At 37.1% G+C, this 18,611-nt stretch overlaps 1 protein-coding gene across 2 annotated transcripts in view; it reads left to right on the top strand.

Annotated features, from left to right (window-relative positions):
* mgaa (MAX dimerization protein MGA a) overlaps window positions 1-18,611 on the top strand; it is an 81,998-nt gene that overhangs the window by 49,340 nt on the left and 14,047 nt on the right. For both annotated transcript variants that reach the window (XM_039740954.1, XM_039740953.1), the window contains 3 exons: window positions 13,319-13,621; window positions 16,350-17,578; window positions 17,989-18,101. In XM_039740954.1, the coding sequence (XP_039596888.1) occupies window positions 13,319-13,621; window positions 16,350-17,578; window positions 17,989-18,101 (1,645 nt within the window). The remainder of the gene's footprint in view (window positions 1-13,318; window positions 13,622-16,349; window positions 17,579-17,988; window positions 18,102-18,611) is intronic.

Here is an 18,611-nt window from a genome sequence, read left to right as displayed (position 1 = left end):
GTAAATGTACACATAGTCAAAGCCCAAAGAGTTAGTGCTTACCTATGTAACATTTCAGGTTAACTGCCAGATATTTTAAAATAAATAAATAAATAAAAAGTTTACATCCCCAAAAAATAAAAAAAAATAAACATTTTTTTTAAGAGTTCTACAAAAAGTCATGTTTCAGAGAGCAAGTAATGAGTTAAAAACTTGACGCTTTCCTGGAAGTTAATTAAGTTGATTACTTAACACCCTCGGTTTGTATAAAAGAAGCACTGAAACAATCTTTGTTGCTACACCCTCTGAAACATTATTTGGGTACTATTGCAGTGTATGCTGCTATCATAATGGTGTGAGAAAAAAAGCAATTAAAGGATGACAAAAAGGCCATTATAACTGTTAAAAGTGTAGGCCTTTCCCATTTTGAAGTTCCAGTTGAATGTGTAGGAAAGTGTACTCATGGATACCTTGGCTTTTTCTAAAATTTCTCTAAAGGAAAGATCTATACCTTTAAGGGTTGTAATGGTGCATCTGTCTAACTTTGTTAATTGTCTTTCTTTCTAAACATTATGGTAGGAATATATATTACAATTTTTCCAAATAACTCTTGCATTACTTTTATTAAGGTAAAGGGTTTGTAAGTAATTAACAAAAGCTGGCTTAATTAAAGCTTCATTTAACTTCTTTTGTTGCAGAGAAGGTGTAAGTTGTTAAGACATTTTGTAACAAGACTTAAGTGTGTGGACACAGCTGGGTCTAATACTATGTGATAATTATTGATTATTTTAAACACCTTGATAAGGATAATGGTGTATTGGACCATTTTTTCAATAGTCTCTATAGAGCTGTATGTTTTTTTCCCCCTTGAACCCACTTCTGCTTGCATTGTACAGGTTTAATCTTACCAGCTTGAACACTTTAGTCCTGCCTGCAGAACCAAAACTAAGTCTTGCCCAATGAAGTATTAATTCTGCATTTCAAGCGGAACACATGCCTGTAAATGTCGGCCAATTGCTACGCAAATTCAGTAAAACCCTTTGTCAGAAACACTCATTTAGTCGGATATCTTTACAAAGAAAATCCATACATTTTAGTTATTTTCAAGTCAATTGTTCTTTTTGTGCATATTTTCTAGAGGGTGATGGTATTCTGCAAAAAATGTTACATAAGAAGTAGCTGTTTTTTAATCTTTTAAAACAGGTTTTTTGGTTTGTGTTAATCTTAGTAATGTCTGAAATGTATGTGAAATGTTACATATTAGTGCATATTCACTCAGACATGGCAGTATGATAAGCACATAACTCTACCCATAGCTTCCCCCAAGGACCAAACTAACATTGATGCAATGTGTAATATATTCTGTTATCAATGAAACCAAAAAGGGTGTTGTGTGTGTGTTGTGTTTTTTTTTTTGTTATGAAATGATAGATATACAGTGGTGTGAAAAACTATTTGCCCCCTTCCTGATTTCTTATTCTTTTGCATGTTTGTCACACAAAATGTTTCTGATCATCAAACACATTTAACCATTAGTCAAATATAACACAAGTAAACACAAAATGCAGTTTTTAAATGATGGTTTTTATTATTTAGGAGAAAAAATCCAAACCTACATGGCCCTGTGTGAAAAAGTAATTGCCCCCTGAACCTAATAACTGGTTGGGCCACCCTTAGCAGCAATAACTGCAATCAAGCGTTTGCGATAACTTGCAATGAGTCTTTTACAGCGCTCTGGAGGAATTTTGGCCCACTCATCTTTGCAGAATTGTTGTAATTCAGATTTATTTGAGGGTTTTCTAGCATGAACCGCCTTTTGAAGGTCGTGCCATAGCATCTCAATTGGATTCAGGTCTGGACTTTGACTAGGCCACTCCAAAGTCTTCATTTTGTTTATCTTCAGCCATTCAGAGGTGGATTTGTTGGTGTGTTTTGGGTTATTGTCCTGTTGCAGCACCCAAGATCGCTTCAGCTTGAGTTGACGAACAGATGGCCGGACATTCTCCTTCAGGATTTTTTGGTAGACAGTAGAATTCATGGTTCCATCTCTCACAGCAAGCCTTCCAGGTCCTGAACCAGCAAAAACCCCAGACCATCACACTACCACCACCATATTTTACTGTTGGTATGATGTTCTTTTTCTGAAATGCTGTGTTCCTTTTACGCCAGATGTAACGGGACATTTGCCTTCCAAAAAGTTCAACTTTTGTCTCATCAGTCCACAAGGTATTTTCCCAAAAGTCTTGGCAATCATTGAGATGTTTATTAGCAAAATTGAGACGAGCCCTAATGTTCTTTTTGCTTAACAGTGGTTTTGCGTCTTGGAAATCTGCCATGCAGGCCGTTTTTGCCCAGTCTCTTTCTTATGGTGGAGTCGTGAACACTGACCTTAATTGAAGCAAGTGAGGCCTGCAGTTCTTTAGACGTTGTCCTGGGGTCTTTTGTGACCTCTCGGATGAGTCGTCTCTGCGCTCTTGGGGTAATTTTGGTCGGCCGGCCACTCCTGGGAAGGTTCACCACTGTTCCATGTTTTTGCCATTTGTGGATAACGGCTCTCACTGTGGTTCGCTGGAGTCCCAAAGCTTTAGAAATGGCTTTATAACCTTTACCAGACTGATAGATCTCAATTACTTCTGTTCTCATTTGTTCCTGAATTTCTTTGGATCTTGGCATGATGTCTAGCTTTTGAGGTGCTTTTGGTCTACTTCTCTGTGTCAGGCAGCTCCTATTTAAGTGATTTCTTGATTGAAACAGGTGTGGCAGTAATCAGGCCTGGGGTGGCTACGGAAATTGAACTCAGGTGTGATACACCACAGTTAGGTGATTTTTCAACAAGGGGCAATTACTTTTTCACACAGGGCCATGTAGGTTTGGATTTTTTTCTCCCTAAATAATAAAAACCATCATTTAAAAACTGCATTTTGTGTTTACTTGTGTTATATTTGACTAATGGTTAAATGTGTTTGATGATCAGAAACATTTTGTGTGACAAACATGCAAAAGAATAAGAAATCAGGAAGGGGCAAATAGTTTTTCACACCACTATATATATATATATATATATATATATATATATATATATATATATATATATGAAATAGTATATTCAAAATCTGAATTTTAAATATCCTTTTATTTCTATTTAACCATCACATTGTTAATATAGTGTGCTGAGAATATGCCAAAGGAGATGTTAGTAAATTCACCAGTCAAAATGCAATACCTACCCTAACTATCTATTGTCGTCAGTTTGGGATTTCATTTTTTTATGCACAATTTGCATCGTTTGTAGTTTGAGGAGACTTTTTAAAGTATGTTTTAATTATTCATATTATCTCCAGCAACTATTCACAAACGAAAGAAACCACTGGCACACCTGGTCACAGATCACACAGATGGCAATATTTGACATATTAGCTCAGTAGACCAGTAGTAAAATCTGTTTTCAAGTCTGGTTGGTATGGCTTTGAAAGCTAAACTAGTGGTTACGGGATGGCAGAAGAGGTGAGGGAGTTGATTCTGACATAATGAAATTCCTTTTTCCTTACATCTCTTTATAAATATCATTAATGGATGGGCACGTGGCCTCATGTTTGAACTGTGCCATTTGAACCTCCCACTCCAAGACATTACAGTCTGTTATACTGCAGTTGTCCTTCCAGACACAATGCAGCTTCCCTCTGTGCATCTCTGAAGGCTCTTTTGACCTTTTTTGTTTTGTTTTTCTCCCCCCTCTCCCCCCCCCACTTCATAACTGTTGCTGAGTGTAAGAACTTTAAACTACAGTGCTCACTCTTTGTACAATAATCTCATTCAGATCAATATAAGCATGACAGCCTCCATCTAAAGTCAACACTAACCTTTCTGCTTTGTTGATGATGAGAGACAAACTGTTACCATGCCATACAATTCAGCAAAACCTTGATCCAACTCCTTGTAAATTTCTTGTCACTGTTGGTGGTAATACCCACTACAGTACTGTGTGGCACTGAAAATGTGTTTTATGTCATGGTCTACAACACACTTTTGTGTAAAAAGGGACAACAGTAGTAGTGGGTTTATCAGGTGTTTAAAATAAGTCTTGATGTGTCTTAGGTGGGCAGTTGCTAAAATAAAAAGTTTATTCATTGTTTACATATGGAATATATATTAAATAGCCAAAAATAAGTGATCACTTAGTGTTTGGATAAAACAATCTAAATCTGATGTACTGTATACTCCTGTATACTTCTATTTCAATATTATCTTAACTTTCAAAATTGGCTTTAGTTTTTTGAAATTGTTTATTCTGCAGGTAAACGTTGCACTATTCGTTACATTGCCGTGACATTACTATTGTAGTACTGTAGCATTGTTAAATTTTGAAAATTTTGAATGACACAGTATGTCATTAGTCAAACCTTTCGCTTCGTGGAGTTTTGGTAGATCTCTGAAAAATAAAAGTAGATGTTTATTGTAAAAGAGAAGCTTTACTGGAACATGATTTCTGTTATGGAACTGAATCTTAATTTGAAGTGGACGTGAGCGAAAATTAATTATGCAGAACAAGAATAACTTAAATAGTTTTTGGAATTTCTGTATGTTTGCTTATTTGTGTGAACTGCTTTTTACATGGAAGCCCTCTCCATTCACCCATGCGGTTAATCTGAGGAACAGTAGCCTTGTCCTGCTCTGCTTTTGCTAGGCTTGGAATCATTTTAACACAATAGACAACTCAGTCATGACTCCAGCATTTCAAATCATCACTATTTCTGTCTACATGGGGTTTAGCATCTACCTTTCAGGGTATTCTGTAATCTAGAATCGTATTTTTGATAAAAGTTAAAGCCCACAAACATCAGCACACCAGAAAGTTTTTTATTTTTCATTAGTTTTTGTTTTTCTCTTAAATTTAATCTGCCGCCACTCTCTTCCCCTTCTACAGTATCGAAGCACGTAGTTGGGAATGTTTTCACCCAGTATGTGGTCAACAAGATTGACTCCCTGCCTCAGAATCTGCCTAACGTAAGCTCCGCTAAGTCCATCAACGAGGTACAGAAGTTCTCCATGTCACCAGCCCCACTGGTGGTGGTCACTTCAGTTCTGTCTGCGCGAAGCCCACAAACGACAGATGTGGGGGGGTCACAGCATATAACCCCTTCCTCAAGATTCGCTACTGAAACATTGGACAGCAATAGTGTTGATTTACCCTTGGCACCAAGCAGCAGTACCTCTCTTGCAGTCAGCAGCTCAGCAAGCACAGGTACTTCCAGCTCTGCCAACATTGTAACAGTGTCTGCAGCACTGCCCACTGGGCCCCTGAGTTTTCCCATCACCTTCCTCTCTGTCTCACCAAACCTCAAATCCGGTAAGCTCAGCCTTGCTCAGACAGCACAGTTGTGATGCTGCACTCTGTTTGTGATTGGTTTTGCTTGCCTTCTCTTTGCCACCTGCATCTCTACCCATGCTGCTGTGTTAGACATGGGCCACATTGTTTCCATCTGTGAAATGTGACAGTTTGCACATCAACTGTGGTTTGAGTAAAGTGATTTTTGTTGTGCAGTTCAATGCATTTCATTTCTTGTTTTTTGTTTTGATAAAAGTAGTCAAGTTTAAGTGCTAGTGTCTATTTTTGTATTGCCTGATTATTACCTGTGTGTGTTGTTTGTTTTTTTTTTTTTACACTAAGGAAATTGCGTGTGTCTTTCCTTAGGGAAACTCATTCTTGGGATCTGATTTTCTTTTTTTGTTGTTGTACTATTAATACACATTACTTGTTCCATTCAAATTTTAATTAGATCTTAAAGATTATTATGATGAAACGTCATGCAAAAATCTCCTAAATGGCTTCTTTAGTGATCTGTTTTGATCCATAGTTTATATTTCAAAGCTAAGCTAAGATGTTGAAGGTCCTGTTTTGAAGTATTTTAATTCGGAGCTTTGAATCAGAAGATTTAAAACTGGCTGTTTTGGTCAACATATTCTTTGAATCTATAAATCTGTTTCATTGTTAACTGCAACACCTTTGCATTACTTAGTAGATGAGGGTGATTGCTTATGAGCCTCTTCTAACAGGGATCAGACCTTTTTTTTTCCCCCTCTTTTTCACAACTGTAGACTTTGTAAACTCTTGGCATATGAACCATCCAAAACTTAAATCTGCTATTAAATTGTTCCAAATGTTGCTCTCTTTAAAGAGTAACATTTTAATTATTTTTGTTGTAATCATTAATTTATTAAAAATTTGATTTCTCTTACTCGTTATAGTACTGTGCAAAATTCTTAGGCTATGCTAGAAAGTTAGTTTTAAAGTTAGTGTTTTATAATATCTCTATATAAGATGAGAAGAAAAAATGTAAAGTAAATAATGATAAAAAGTAACAAGAATATCTTCTGTTTTTAGAACATGTATGCAAAAAAGGCATCTCTGCAACTCTTCTTACATACTGGTATATTTTTAAATCAAAAGATTTTAATTCAAAGCTCCATAAGACACTGCCATTAATTTTTGCTCCATGCTTTGCATGGACTCTTCTACTCGATGCCTTTTTGAAAGAATGGTTTCTTACCTGCTACACACTTTCTGAGACCATACCTTTTAAATTTTCTTCACTTGGTTTGAAATATGTGAACTGGTACCAGATAACTATGCAAGATGCTGAGCAAGAACTTCACTGGATTTCCTTCTGTCTCTTAAGGAAGTGACCTTTAAGTACCATTCTCCGGATGTAGATAGCTTTTCTGTTTGTACACCAAGTACATATAAGAGAAGAATGCTCTACATGGAGCAAGGTCATCAGTGGATGATTTATATTAATGGCATTATTTCTGGTGTAGTTAGTAAACATGTCATATTTGCAGATGTCACTAAAATTGGAGAGATGGCAGACGCTGATGAGGCAGCAAAAACAATTCAAAAAGACCTATACAACCTTCAGAACTTGGCAGACACCTGGAAAATGCAATTTAATGTAGAAAAGTGCTACACTTGAGCAAAAAGAACACCAATTATAAATACAGGATGGGAGACACTGTCGTACAGGAAACAACCTCTGAAAGGGATTAAGGGTTATATGTCAGCTAAATCAATGCACAGAAGCAATTACAAAGACAAATAAAATGTTAGATTATATCATTTGCCCCCTGTTTGCTTTATTCGCCATCCCCCTGGGCCTGTGCTACGCGCTAGCCTCTTTGCAGTTCTGCCACTCGTGTATGGGGCTGCGGATGTACAATTTAAACATATTTTTATTTTCAGGGGAATTGATACATATGCATCAATGCAACGTATAACTGCCCGTGATTGAATTTCATTTCTCTATTGAATAAAACAACTTTTTCAAATGTTTGGCTCTAAGATTTTCTAATTGTCTTTGCAAAAACTATTTTCACCGGAATCTGTTAACGTTTTAATACGAATGGCATATCGAGATCTCCTTTGTTGTCTAATGTCTTCCTTGGAAGATGTACTATGTTACTTTTCTTGGATTTATCTTTCCTTCTACAGTAATTTGTACATTGTAAGACCTGACATTAACGGTTGTAGATATTCTTCATGATATTGTAAGTTGTTGTTTTCATCTTCTGCACAATCCCCACCAACTGTTTCAGCATAGTCTGTTGATAAGCATTTAAACAATTTGCCGTGTAACCATTTAACATTTTTTGACGCATTTAACCAATTTGATGTGTAACCGATCAACATTTTTGCTGTTAATTCGTTTGACTTCCTCATTTCCCATTGCTAGGATTGTACTCATTTTTTATGTTGATAACCCTTCGTGATGAAATTCTTCAATAAGATTTGGACATAATATGTTTTCTTTAATTGGGAACTTAAAGTGAGGAAAACGTTAAAATGTATAAGAGCTGAGAGCACAGGAAGTGTCTGACAAAAGCATTCACACGAACGAGAGTTGTGCAGACTGTAGTGTTTTTTGAAAATGTTTGAGAGGAGGGCATGACTTGAAAAAATTTCAAGGCAAAAGTCTCATCTCGCGGGACTTGGAAAAAATCTCTCTTCCAAAAATTCTCGTCTCCAAAAAGTCTGGTCGCATCGAAGGATTTTTTTTATATAATAGAGAGACTAATAGAGAAAAAGCATTCAACATGATTGAATGGAAATACCTTTTTACTACATTGGAGAAGTTTGGGTTTGGCCCAAACATTTGTGCATGGATTAAATTACTGTATACTAACCCAGAAGCTTCAGTTTGCATCAATAACATTTGCTCAAACTACTTTAAACTAGAACGTGGCACTAGACAAGGATGCCCCTTGTCACCGCTGCTGTTTGCGATTGCCATTGAACCACTGGCAATACATTGTCGAAATACTGATCAGATAAAGGGGATTAGCAGAGAAGGACTGGAACAGAAAATCTCATTATATGCAGATGACATGGTACTGTATATATCAGACCCAGAAAATTCTGTGCCTGCAGTCTTAGCAGCACTCACAGAATTTCAAAAGATCTCTGGTCTCAGAATTAATCTGAATAAAAGTGTACTCTTTCCAGTGAATTCTCAAGCATATAATATTAGATTAGACACCCTACCTTTTATCATTGCAGAACAGTTTAAATACCTAGGGGTAAACATCACAAGTAAACACAAAGCTCTTTATCAACAAAATTTTGCCGTCTGCATGGAAAAAATTAAACAAGACTTGCATAGATGGTCAACCCTTCATCTCACACTAGCTGGAAGAATTAACACTGTTAAGATGAATATTCTTCCTAAACTCCTTTTTATTTCAAAACATCCCAATATACATTAATAAATCATTCTTTAGGCAATTAGATTCAACAATAACCTCATTTATTTGGAATTCAAAACATCCACGCATCAAAAGAGCGACCCTACAAAGACAAAAGGCAGAAGGTGGCATGGCTCTACCTAACTTCCAGTTTTATTGCTGGGCAGCAAATATACAGTCGATAAGAACCTGGACACAAATAGAAGAACATACACAGGCTTGGACCACAATAGAAGTAAAATCCTGCAGTACTTCTTTGTATTCCCTGCTATGCGCTCCAATTAACACACGCTATCGGCAATATACAAATAACCCAATTGTGCTCCACTCACTTAGAATCTGGAAACAATGTAGAAGGCATTTTAAGACGGAGAAGCTTCTATCTGTGGCACCTCTGCAAGAGAACCATCTCTTTCAACCTTCACAAACATATGCAGTTTTTAATATCTGGAAAAAATTTGGAATTAACTTGCTTAGAGATCTTTATATAGACAACGTCTTTGCTTCCTATGAACAATTACATTCTAAATTTAACATTCCAGCTACACATTTCTTTCACTATCTTCAAATCAGGAACTTTGTTAAACAGAACCTTCCAGATTTTCCTCATCTTGCACCCTCATCCATGCTGGAAAAAATATTGCTCAATCTCAAGGACTTAGACTCCATCTCTGCAATATATAAAATCATTTTACAATCCCTCCCTTTCAAAGATCCAAGAGGACACTGGGAAAAAGATCTCTCAATTAATATATCAGAAGAGGAGTGGAAAGTAGCAATGCAGAGAATTCACTCGAGCTCCATATGCGCAAAGCATACAATTATACAACTTAAAATTATTTATTGAGCACATCTGTCTCGACTAAAACTCTCCAAAATGTATCCAGGGTATGATCCAACCTGTGAACGCTGCAAACTAGTTCCAGCCTCACTAGGTCACATGTTCTGGGCCTGCACCAAATTAACATTATTCTGGACAAAAATTTTTAATTACCTTTCAGACAGCCTTGGACTCACAATCCCTCCTAACCCATTAACGGTTGTGTTTGGGGTTCTTCTAGAGGGGCTTAAAGTGGAGAAAGACAAACTAATTGTGATTGCATTCACTACACTTTTGGCACGCAGACTTATTCTGATAAACTGGAAGAATCCAAACTCTCCTATTTTAAGTCAGTGGGAAACTGATGTGTTATATTATTTGAAATTGGAAAAAATCAAATACTCAGAGGATCCGTACAGACGTTTTTCAAAACATGGCAGGATCTAATCAGTAATATTTTAAAATAAGGAGAATTTATTAATTTAGGTATGTTTAAAAGCTGTAAAATTTTTATGCCGTTTGGCTTGCTCTCTCTCTCTCAAGGGTGGGGATCGATCTGTTCTTAACTCTATTTTTCTTTTTGTAAAAACTTGATTGCTTTGTATGGAGTGAAATAAAATTAATAAAAAAAAAAAATATATATATATATATATAATAGAGAGACTGTTCAATTCAATTCAAGTCAAGGGACTTTATGCTCAAACTATATAATGCAATAGTAAGGCCGCATCTGGAGTGTTGTGTGTAGTTCTGGTCACCACGATACAAGAAAGACATAGCAGCACTTGAAGCTTTGTAGAGGAGAGCAACCAAATGTATCCCAGGATTTAAGGACATGTCCTACTCTGACAGACTCAAAAAAAAATGTTCTTAACCTGTTTAGTTTTGAGCAGGGGAGAGTGCATGGGGACCTAATCCAGGTATTTAAAATTCTCAAAGGCAGTGAGTAGATAGTAGATCCCACAACATTTTTGTCAGCTTAAGGACAAATCACATACTCAAGGACATCAGTGGAAATTAAGGGGAAGTACATTTAAAACTGCAACCAAGGAAACACTTCTTTATGCAAACAGTTGAGGGACTCTGAAGAAAACTACCAAGACGTGTACTTGGAGCAGATCCCATGACAGCTTTTAACAAAAATCTGGATAAGATATTGGGACAGCTTAGTTATTGGCTAAACAAAAAGGCTTGATGGACTGAATGGATTCCTCTCATTTGTAATTTTTTTTTTAATGTTCTTATGTACTGTGATTGCTGTCTTTATTGTGCCCAGTTTCTTCAAGTGTCAAGGACTGCTAGAATGCAATATCTTATATAATCTGGTTTAGTATCCTATTTGTTGCTCTCATAACCTTGTTGATAAAAACTGATATTTTTATATTTTTCAAATTGTCTCACCTTGACAATTTTTAAACCTCACTTTGAGGCACCCCAAAAAGATTTTAAAGATCATAAGAAATTCTTGTTACATTTTATTCTAGTAATTTTTATTTGTATTCTGATATTATATAGACAGGCATGTGAAAAAGAAATTACACCCCATGCTTTATTTAACCATATGTGGACATATCAAGACTTGATCTTCACTCAAACAGTATCTTGTAATAAAGGTGTTGTAGTGGGTGTGGTGGGGTGTGTGTTTACTTTGCAATAATTAATTCAATGAAAAATGTATGGACATACCACTTCGATGTGTGGAAAAACTAAGCACCCCCTTGCTTCTAATAGCAGAAAGTGCCCCCTCAGGTAAGCATTTCATTTAACTGTATACTAGTCTCTGACGTTAACTGCAAAAAAAATTTTCCACTCTTCTCCACAGAATTTTTTCTGCTGTATGATATTTGTGTACACAGCCTGTTTTAAATCCCCAATCTCCATCCTTATCCAGGCTTTGACTTGGCCCTTCCAGCCATCCCTTTGTGGATTTATTGGTATGTTTAGAATCATTGTCACGTTGCTAGATCCAGTTTCAGTTGAACTCTTTTGAACAGATGATCTAGCATCCACTGATGGCACCATCTGAAGCATTACATTTCCATCTACTTGCTTTATAGTTGCTATCAGGTTCTTCTGGTCAAATGCTTTCTTTGTTTTTGATGAAATGTGTCTTTTTGGTACTGCGACCAAACAACTGACTTTGACTCGCCTGTCAAGAGCACATTGTTCTAGAAGTCCTGGAGTTTTGTAAAACTTTGTATGGAGTTGATTATGAACATATAATTATTCTAAAAAACAAGAAAATGCATACACCAAAGAAAATTCTAATTTATGAAACCTAGCATACAAACATTTCTTCTTAATTAACCTTTATTAATCTCAATCATCATGGACTATGTTAATCATCCTCGTACATAGGCAGTTGTGAAGCTGACTCGTCATGGTGTGCCAGTTGCATGCTTGGCATTGTAGCGCCTCTCTTCTGCATTCTGTAGATCAGGGAAAGTCATAAGGCACCAGCATCTGAGTGGTTAGCTATTACCCACTATTACATGGCACATGTAATGACATGATTGCTGTGACAGTGAATTGCATAGGCCATATGAAAAACTGAAGATTTAGCCAGTTACCTTACCATCAAGCCGGACAACCACATACAGCTTTCTTAATTCCACATATGAAATTTCCATCCATTCATTATCCAACCCGCTATATCCTAACGACAGGGTCACGGGTGTCTGTTGGAGCCAATCCCAGTCAATACAGAGCGCAAGGCAGGAAACAAACCCCGGGCAGGGTGCCAGCCCACCGCAGGGCACACACCAAGCACACGCTAGGGACAATTTAGAATCGCCAATGAACCTAACCTGCATGTCTTTGGACTGTGGGAGGAAACCGGAGTACCCGGAGGAAACCCACGCAGACACGGGGAGAACATGCAAACTCCACGCAGGGAGGACCCGGGAAGCGAACCCCAGTCTCCTAACTGCGAGGCGGCAGTGCTACTCACTGTGCCACTTCATATGAAATTGGCATTTATTTATTTAAATTATACTATCAATTACCAGATGTAAGTGTGGCAATGTATTTGTTATATCAGATTTATCTATAGATACTGTTCAAATCATGGCATGTCCACATATGCTAAAGGGATGTTGGCGTGTATTTTTTCACATGATAACGATTAAAGAGTCACTGGCAAAGACTGACTTAGTACTGTACAGCTGGAATTTGGCTGTTCTAACAGCTAGAGTGGGATACCTCTCAAAGTTATTTGTTACTTGACTACTATTCGGACTTTTTTATACAAGCCAGCTGCATGTTGTTGATTTAACATGTTATTGTTCAATGCTTACTGGTAAACAATTAATCATTTTTTCTAAGCCATCAAACTTGTTTGTTATTTTAGAAATACAAATTTGAAAAGATGTTCAGGAAGTTTCCCTTTGTTTAACCAGTGTGAACTCTTGAATTATCTTGGGAGTTTTAGTTTAAAGTCCTGTAAAGGGCTCTCTCCTTGTAATTCTGAACAACTATCAGTTAGGAAAAGGAGAGAGATCCATGAAAATTGTTAAATACATCAAAAGGAATATCTCACAGTGGTCTGATCACTTCTGTAGCTCTTAGATCTTTTGTGTCATTCTTGTGTGCTTGGATGTTTATTGTTGTCTGTTACTATAAGGATGTAGTTAGATGCATCATAAACAATAATTAAATTAAGTGGTCCAAGGACTGACTTAAGATAATTATGCTTGTCATTTTTTTTATTGTAAATATAAACTGAATTGTTCTGAGGATCTTTCTATTGTGGCCTTATTTATGGTGTTTACTATGTTCTAACAGCAAACCCTGCCAAGATTGCAACTCCACTGCTGACAGTACCTTCTGGAATTAAATTAGCTGAGCAGAATCCTGGAACCCGCCTTCTTCTGATTCCAGTTCAATCTGGCGGTACTAATGCAAATACTTCCAGTGTACCTTTGGGCCCACCCCCAGGGCAGAAACTGATCCTGCAGCCCATTCGCTCTGCCACAGGGACCAACTTATACCGCCACCCAAATGGTCAGATAATCCAACTTGTCCCCCTGAATCAACTACGAGCAGGCGTCTCATCTAATCCTCAACAAATGATAATTCAGAAAACGGGTAAGACATTTCCTTTTCTTTGACTTATTTTCTCAGTCTTGTTATCACACATTAGTGTTTTTGTGTTTTTTTTAAAAAAATGGAAGGTTTCTGCATATACTGTAATACTGTTGGTGAATACAAACAGTGAACGGGAAAGATCCAAAATATTAGGCCAGAGACAACAACACATTATGAAAATATTTGATTCGGAATTTTGACATAAAGACCTCAGCTCATCTTCCAGAGTGGCACAAATACATTTTTTGAACAATAAAATCTAATTAAACATAAGACTGGAAGTGATAGGCAAAAATGTCTGAATTAGATGATGAGCTCAAAGTTACTTCTGTGTTACATAGCAGCTTCTGGGTTAATTCAGAACTGAATGAAAAGATTTAAAAAATTAAGTTCAATTTCACATATTCAGCTGTTACACATTTTGAAATATATTGGATATTTCAAAATAAACGTCTGTGTTCCGATGATCCTAGGAGCTATGCTGTCTGGGGGCAGTTTCCCCTGGTAGGGCACCAACCACTAAATGTAGTTCATATTCACCTCTATGAAAAATTTCAGTGTACAGCACAGGCTCTGGAACCAAACGTGGTCGCCTTTCAGCTGGCCTAGGTATGCTGTGGTATTACCCCCTCTGAAGGAGTTTATACGGAAAAGGGATGTCTGGGCATCAGTACTTGGACTGCTGTCCCTGTGACTTGAATCCAGATAAATAGTAGATGGATGGAAAAATAAACTGGCACTAGAAAAAATGTAAATATACAGGAATCTGGTTTTCACTCCAATGCAATGAAGAGAATTAAGATTACCAAATCTAACAAAATCCTGGCCTAGCAAAAGAGAGTACGCCCCATCTTTAATCAGTCCTTGAACTATGGACTATTAGCACATTATTAAAGAATAAGTTGAAGGGTCCAGCTTTGCAAATACACGAGGATATTGTTACTGTTTGATCTTAATCATACAGGTGAGTGGTAATGCATCATGCTTAGATGAATGAAGCTTATACGGGCCCACAGAAAAAGGATTTTTTGTGCCTTTCTACCTGGGACAAAACTGTTTCAAGAGAAAATAAACACTTGAGTCCATAATGCAATAGACAATCTACCAAAGGGAATAAAAAATTAATTATAGCCAGTCTACCAAGAGTCAGGCGTACTCAGCACTGACTAAAACTGGTTAAAAAGTCTTAACTTCTAAGTTAATATCCAAATATTTAAAGTACCCTCTTGCAATAATTGATGTCAAGGAGATTGTCCAGACTTTATCTACCTGTGATATCACAAATGAAGAGTCATAATCTATCAAAAAAAAGAAAAAATGCATGGATAGAGTTTACTAAAAATCATCTTGAGAGTAGTAGCTTCAGTTTTAGATGTCAATGTGCTGGGTCAAACCAAAAACAGAGGAATCGCGTTCTGTGTGTGAGATATGATCTGAAAAGAAATGTGGTTTTGTGCTGCTTTGCTACCTCATGATCTGGGCAAGTTACAGGCGTAGTAATTATTATATAATATGATTTCAATTTCTTGTATATGTACAATTCAATGAAAATGTATTGTAAAACTTACCTTAAAGTACTGTACCAGGTAATGCTTTGAGAAAAATATGAGTTTACTTTTCGCAAAGTTGCAAGTGAGCGCAGTAGATCAGGGTCTTCGAATACATTCCATCTCAGGCCGCATTCTTACTGAGCAAATGCTGTTTTGAATAGGATGAGACAGGAAATGTAACCTATCTCCCACTCCCAGCCTCCAGGCACAAACACCTCACACTCTTAATTCACTCCTGTCGACTCTTATCCATTCAGCCAGTCACATCACACACGTTAATTCAATTTAGACCTTTCATATTTATTTCTAATGTTTTGATGGAGTAGAATTAAGATAGGAACACCAGGCATATGCTTTGGGTCTGAGGGTGTCTGAGCACCTGGCCATTTTTCTATAAGTGCTTCTTTCAGGCTTCTTAGTGCCAATTAAACTGATGAGTACTTCTGCTTCATTATATTCAAATGGCACAAGTTAAGCAAGTCAAACTGTTCAAAAACCCTTTCACCCAAAACTAAAGGGGCAGTGCAGTTCAATTTTCCCCCACCTGTAGCACTGGACCTGACTTGGGACCAGAGAAAACTGCGTTGCAAAACGCTAACAACTAAAGCACTTAAGCAAATCCAAAATATAGTGGCAAAATTTGGATGAAATAGGAACTTTAGGAATATCTAAGACAAAGTTTAATTGTAAATCATACCGAAATGATGTTGGATTTAAATCAGGCAACGCATACTGGGAACTCTTAACTTATGTGAAGCATTTCTCCATCCAGGAATAAGAATTGAGGGTTTTAGTGCCAAAGGAGGCAGATGTCACTAAACAGTGAAGCATCTCATGACACTGAATTAATTTTTTTTTTTTTTAATAATTGTAAAGCGCAAACCCTTTAGTGATATATATTTAGTGTGTTCATCTTTCAAGTTTATTGAAATGTAAATCACATCACTTGTGTTACTTAGAGCAAGCACTTGGAGTGTCTATTGTGTAACTGGCTACTTATATTTACTTCTAATTTGTCTTAAATGTGGAAATGTAGTAAATTTAGAGGACAGATTATGTTTTTGACAGAATGGTATTGTACTGACAGTAAATAATGGCTTTTGAATGTGGCTATTACTGTTTTGTTTACTCATTGCAGATGTATTTCTACTTTTTTTTTTTTTTAAATCCCAATTTAGCGCCTGCGTTAACTGCACAAACAGCACCTCAGCAGCCTGCTTCTGATTCTACAGTCACAACAAAGCCAGTATTAAGTGCAGCTCTTTCTTCTGGAAATTCTGTAAAGTCTGGAGTTGAGTCTTCAGTCTCTCCTCCTCCAGCAGAAACAACAAGCACAAATACGGGATCTCTGCCCTCTACTATTTCTGTTAATTCAGCTCCGGCAACACAGCAAGTTGCTACATCCAGTTTTGTCAGCCAGCCCGGAACTTTAACTTTGAGAATTTCTCCCCAGGGCTTAACTAAAGTGGTATCATCAGGACAAGAGACAAAATTAATCACCTGCAACTCTTCTGTAGAAGGTGGCAATTCTACTGGTTTTCTGCCTTTGCAGGCTAGCAGCTTTGCTCTGCTTCAAGTTCCAAAATCATCTTCAACTCCTACAACTAATATTGTTCCAAAAGTTCAAGTTGAAATTGAGAGGTGCACACAGGGATATAAGAAATTCATCCCTATTGTTCCTTCAAACAAGCCTAAACTTCTAGATAACACAGAAATAAAAGATGAACCAAAAACGATTTCTATACTAGCATCAAATGAGAAGAAAGAAGAGCATTCAGTGGAAGAGGTCAGAACATCACCCATTGAAATAAATGAAAAAGACCTGAAGAAACCTTGTAAATCAAATGATGAAAAGGTGTTCTCAAACAAGATTGATACTGCAACAGTTAGCACTAATCACACGTGCAATAGTGATGAAAATTCAAATGAGGATGCGAAGGAAACCAAAATTGATCACTCGTATACTTCTTGTCAGGAGAGTCTTCAGGAATCAAGTTGTCCTGTACCAGATAAGACAACTAGTCCACCAACACACAGATTCTCTGTTGCTAACAAGACCGTGCTAGACCTCAAAACTCAGCCTGTTCTGGTACTTTGTGGCAGTTCAAAAACTTCAGCTACAACCCTACGTGACGCTGTAGAGACCAATGCTGAGAAACCTCAGGTCTGCGGGCAACAACCTGATGCTTCGGACAGTGATCAGCATATTGCATGTGGCAGTCCTCTCTCTGAACAGAAAGAGGAAGGCAAGAGCAGAAGTGAGTTTTTGCAAGACTCTCTCGAAGATTGCCAGGATTTGACTGAAAAGTTGAGCAAGTCCGTTAAAGAAAAAATGGGTGATATTTCAGATGATTGTTACAAGTCAGAGACTGAAGATGATCTGCGGAGTACAGAAGACAACACTGATGTAAGATGTTCTAATTCCTAACATTCTCCAGTCATTCTGTTCAAATTTGAAGTTCTTTAATGTGTTATATAAAATAAAAATAAAAAATGCATCTAAATGAGGATATAAGGATCTTGTTAGCATTTATTGGCATTTGTGCCATTTGTAGCTGCAGTATTCTGGAAATATTTTTATATAAAACTGTTTCATAGAAGCAGTGGGATTTTTGGCATTGTAGTATAAATTGTACATGCCTGTTTTCATAATTGTTAGCATTTTTTGTAAAAGTAAAAGAAGTCATTGTTTTATTAACATGCTTACATAGATTTTTGTAAACACTTAAGGAAAATTAATTCAGGTTTTGAGTCTTTGTAAGAAATGATAAACATTTTGCACTGGATTAATGCTTTTCCCAAATTCTGCATTTACAGGAATGGTCGGCGTCGAGTGATGCAAGTTCCATAGATATAGAGACTGTAGAGGAGCTATCGGAGAAAAGCCGTATTGAAAGGATGAAAGACTCCATTGCTGATTTTAAACTTGAGTAAGAACAGCATGCTACTGTTTTCAGATATCTGACTAGGTTCTGATTTTTGTGAGATTCAAACTGTGCTTCCAGATCACCATCTGTGCAGACATGGTGCTCACTTGATCTTAAACTACTGAGAACTTCATATTGTGGCCAACAGACTGCTCTTTAGATGGTGAGGTTAAATTCTTGACAGAGACAGAAAGCCCTGGCATTCCACAAGCCTTGAGAGCTTTCAAGAAAATAGAAACTTTCACAGAGGGATACTTGGCAGCCCCATGCATGAGTAGTGGGTTGTGAACGCGTGTGACTGTGAGTAGGTGTGATCGAAGATACCATCAGTATCGTATTAAGAAGGGGGGACCGCACAAGACTAGCACTGTCTGGTCCTTGGTGTCTGTTTATTTTATGAGGTGTTTCCCTTGGATTGTAACAATGAGAAAGTGTAACTAGGCTGTTGGGCTTTTAAAGTACAGTTTAACATGACTTTAATAAACGTGCCCATTGCTCTGGACAGCTATAAAT

This window comes from Polypterus senegalus, chromosome 18, assembly GCF_016835505.1.
Source record: "Polypterus senegalus isolate Bchr_013 chromosome 18, ASM1683550v1, whole genome shotgun sequence".
Lineage (NCBI taxonomy): Eukaryota > Metazoa > Chordata > Cladistia > Polypteriformes > Polypteridae > Polypterus > Polypterus senegalus.
This window is presented reverse-complemented; position numbering and strand designations above follow the sequence as displayed.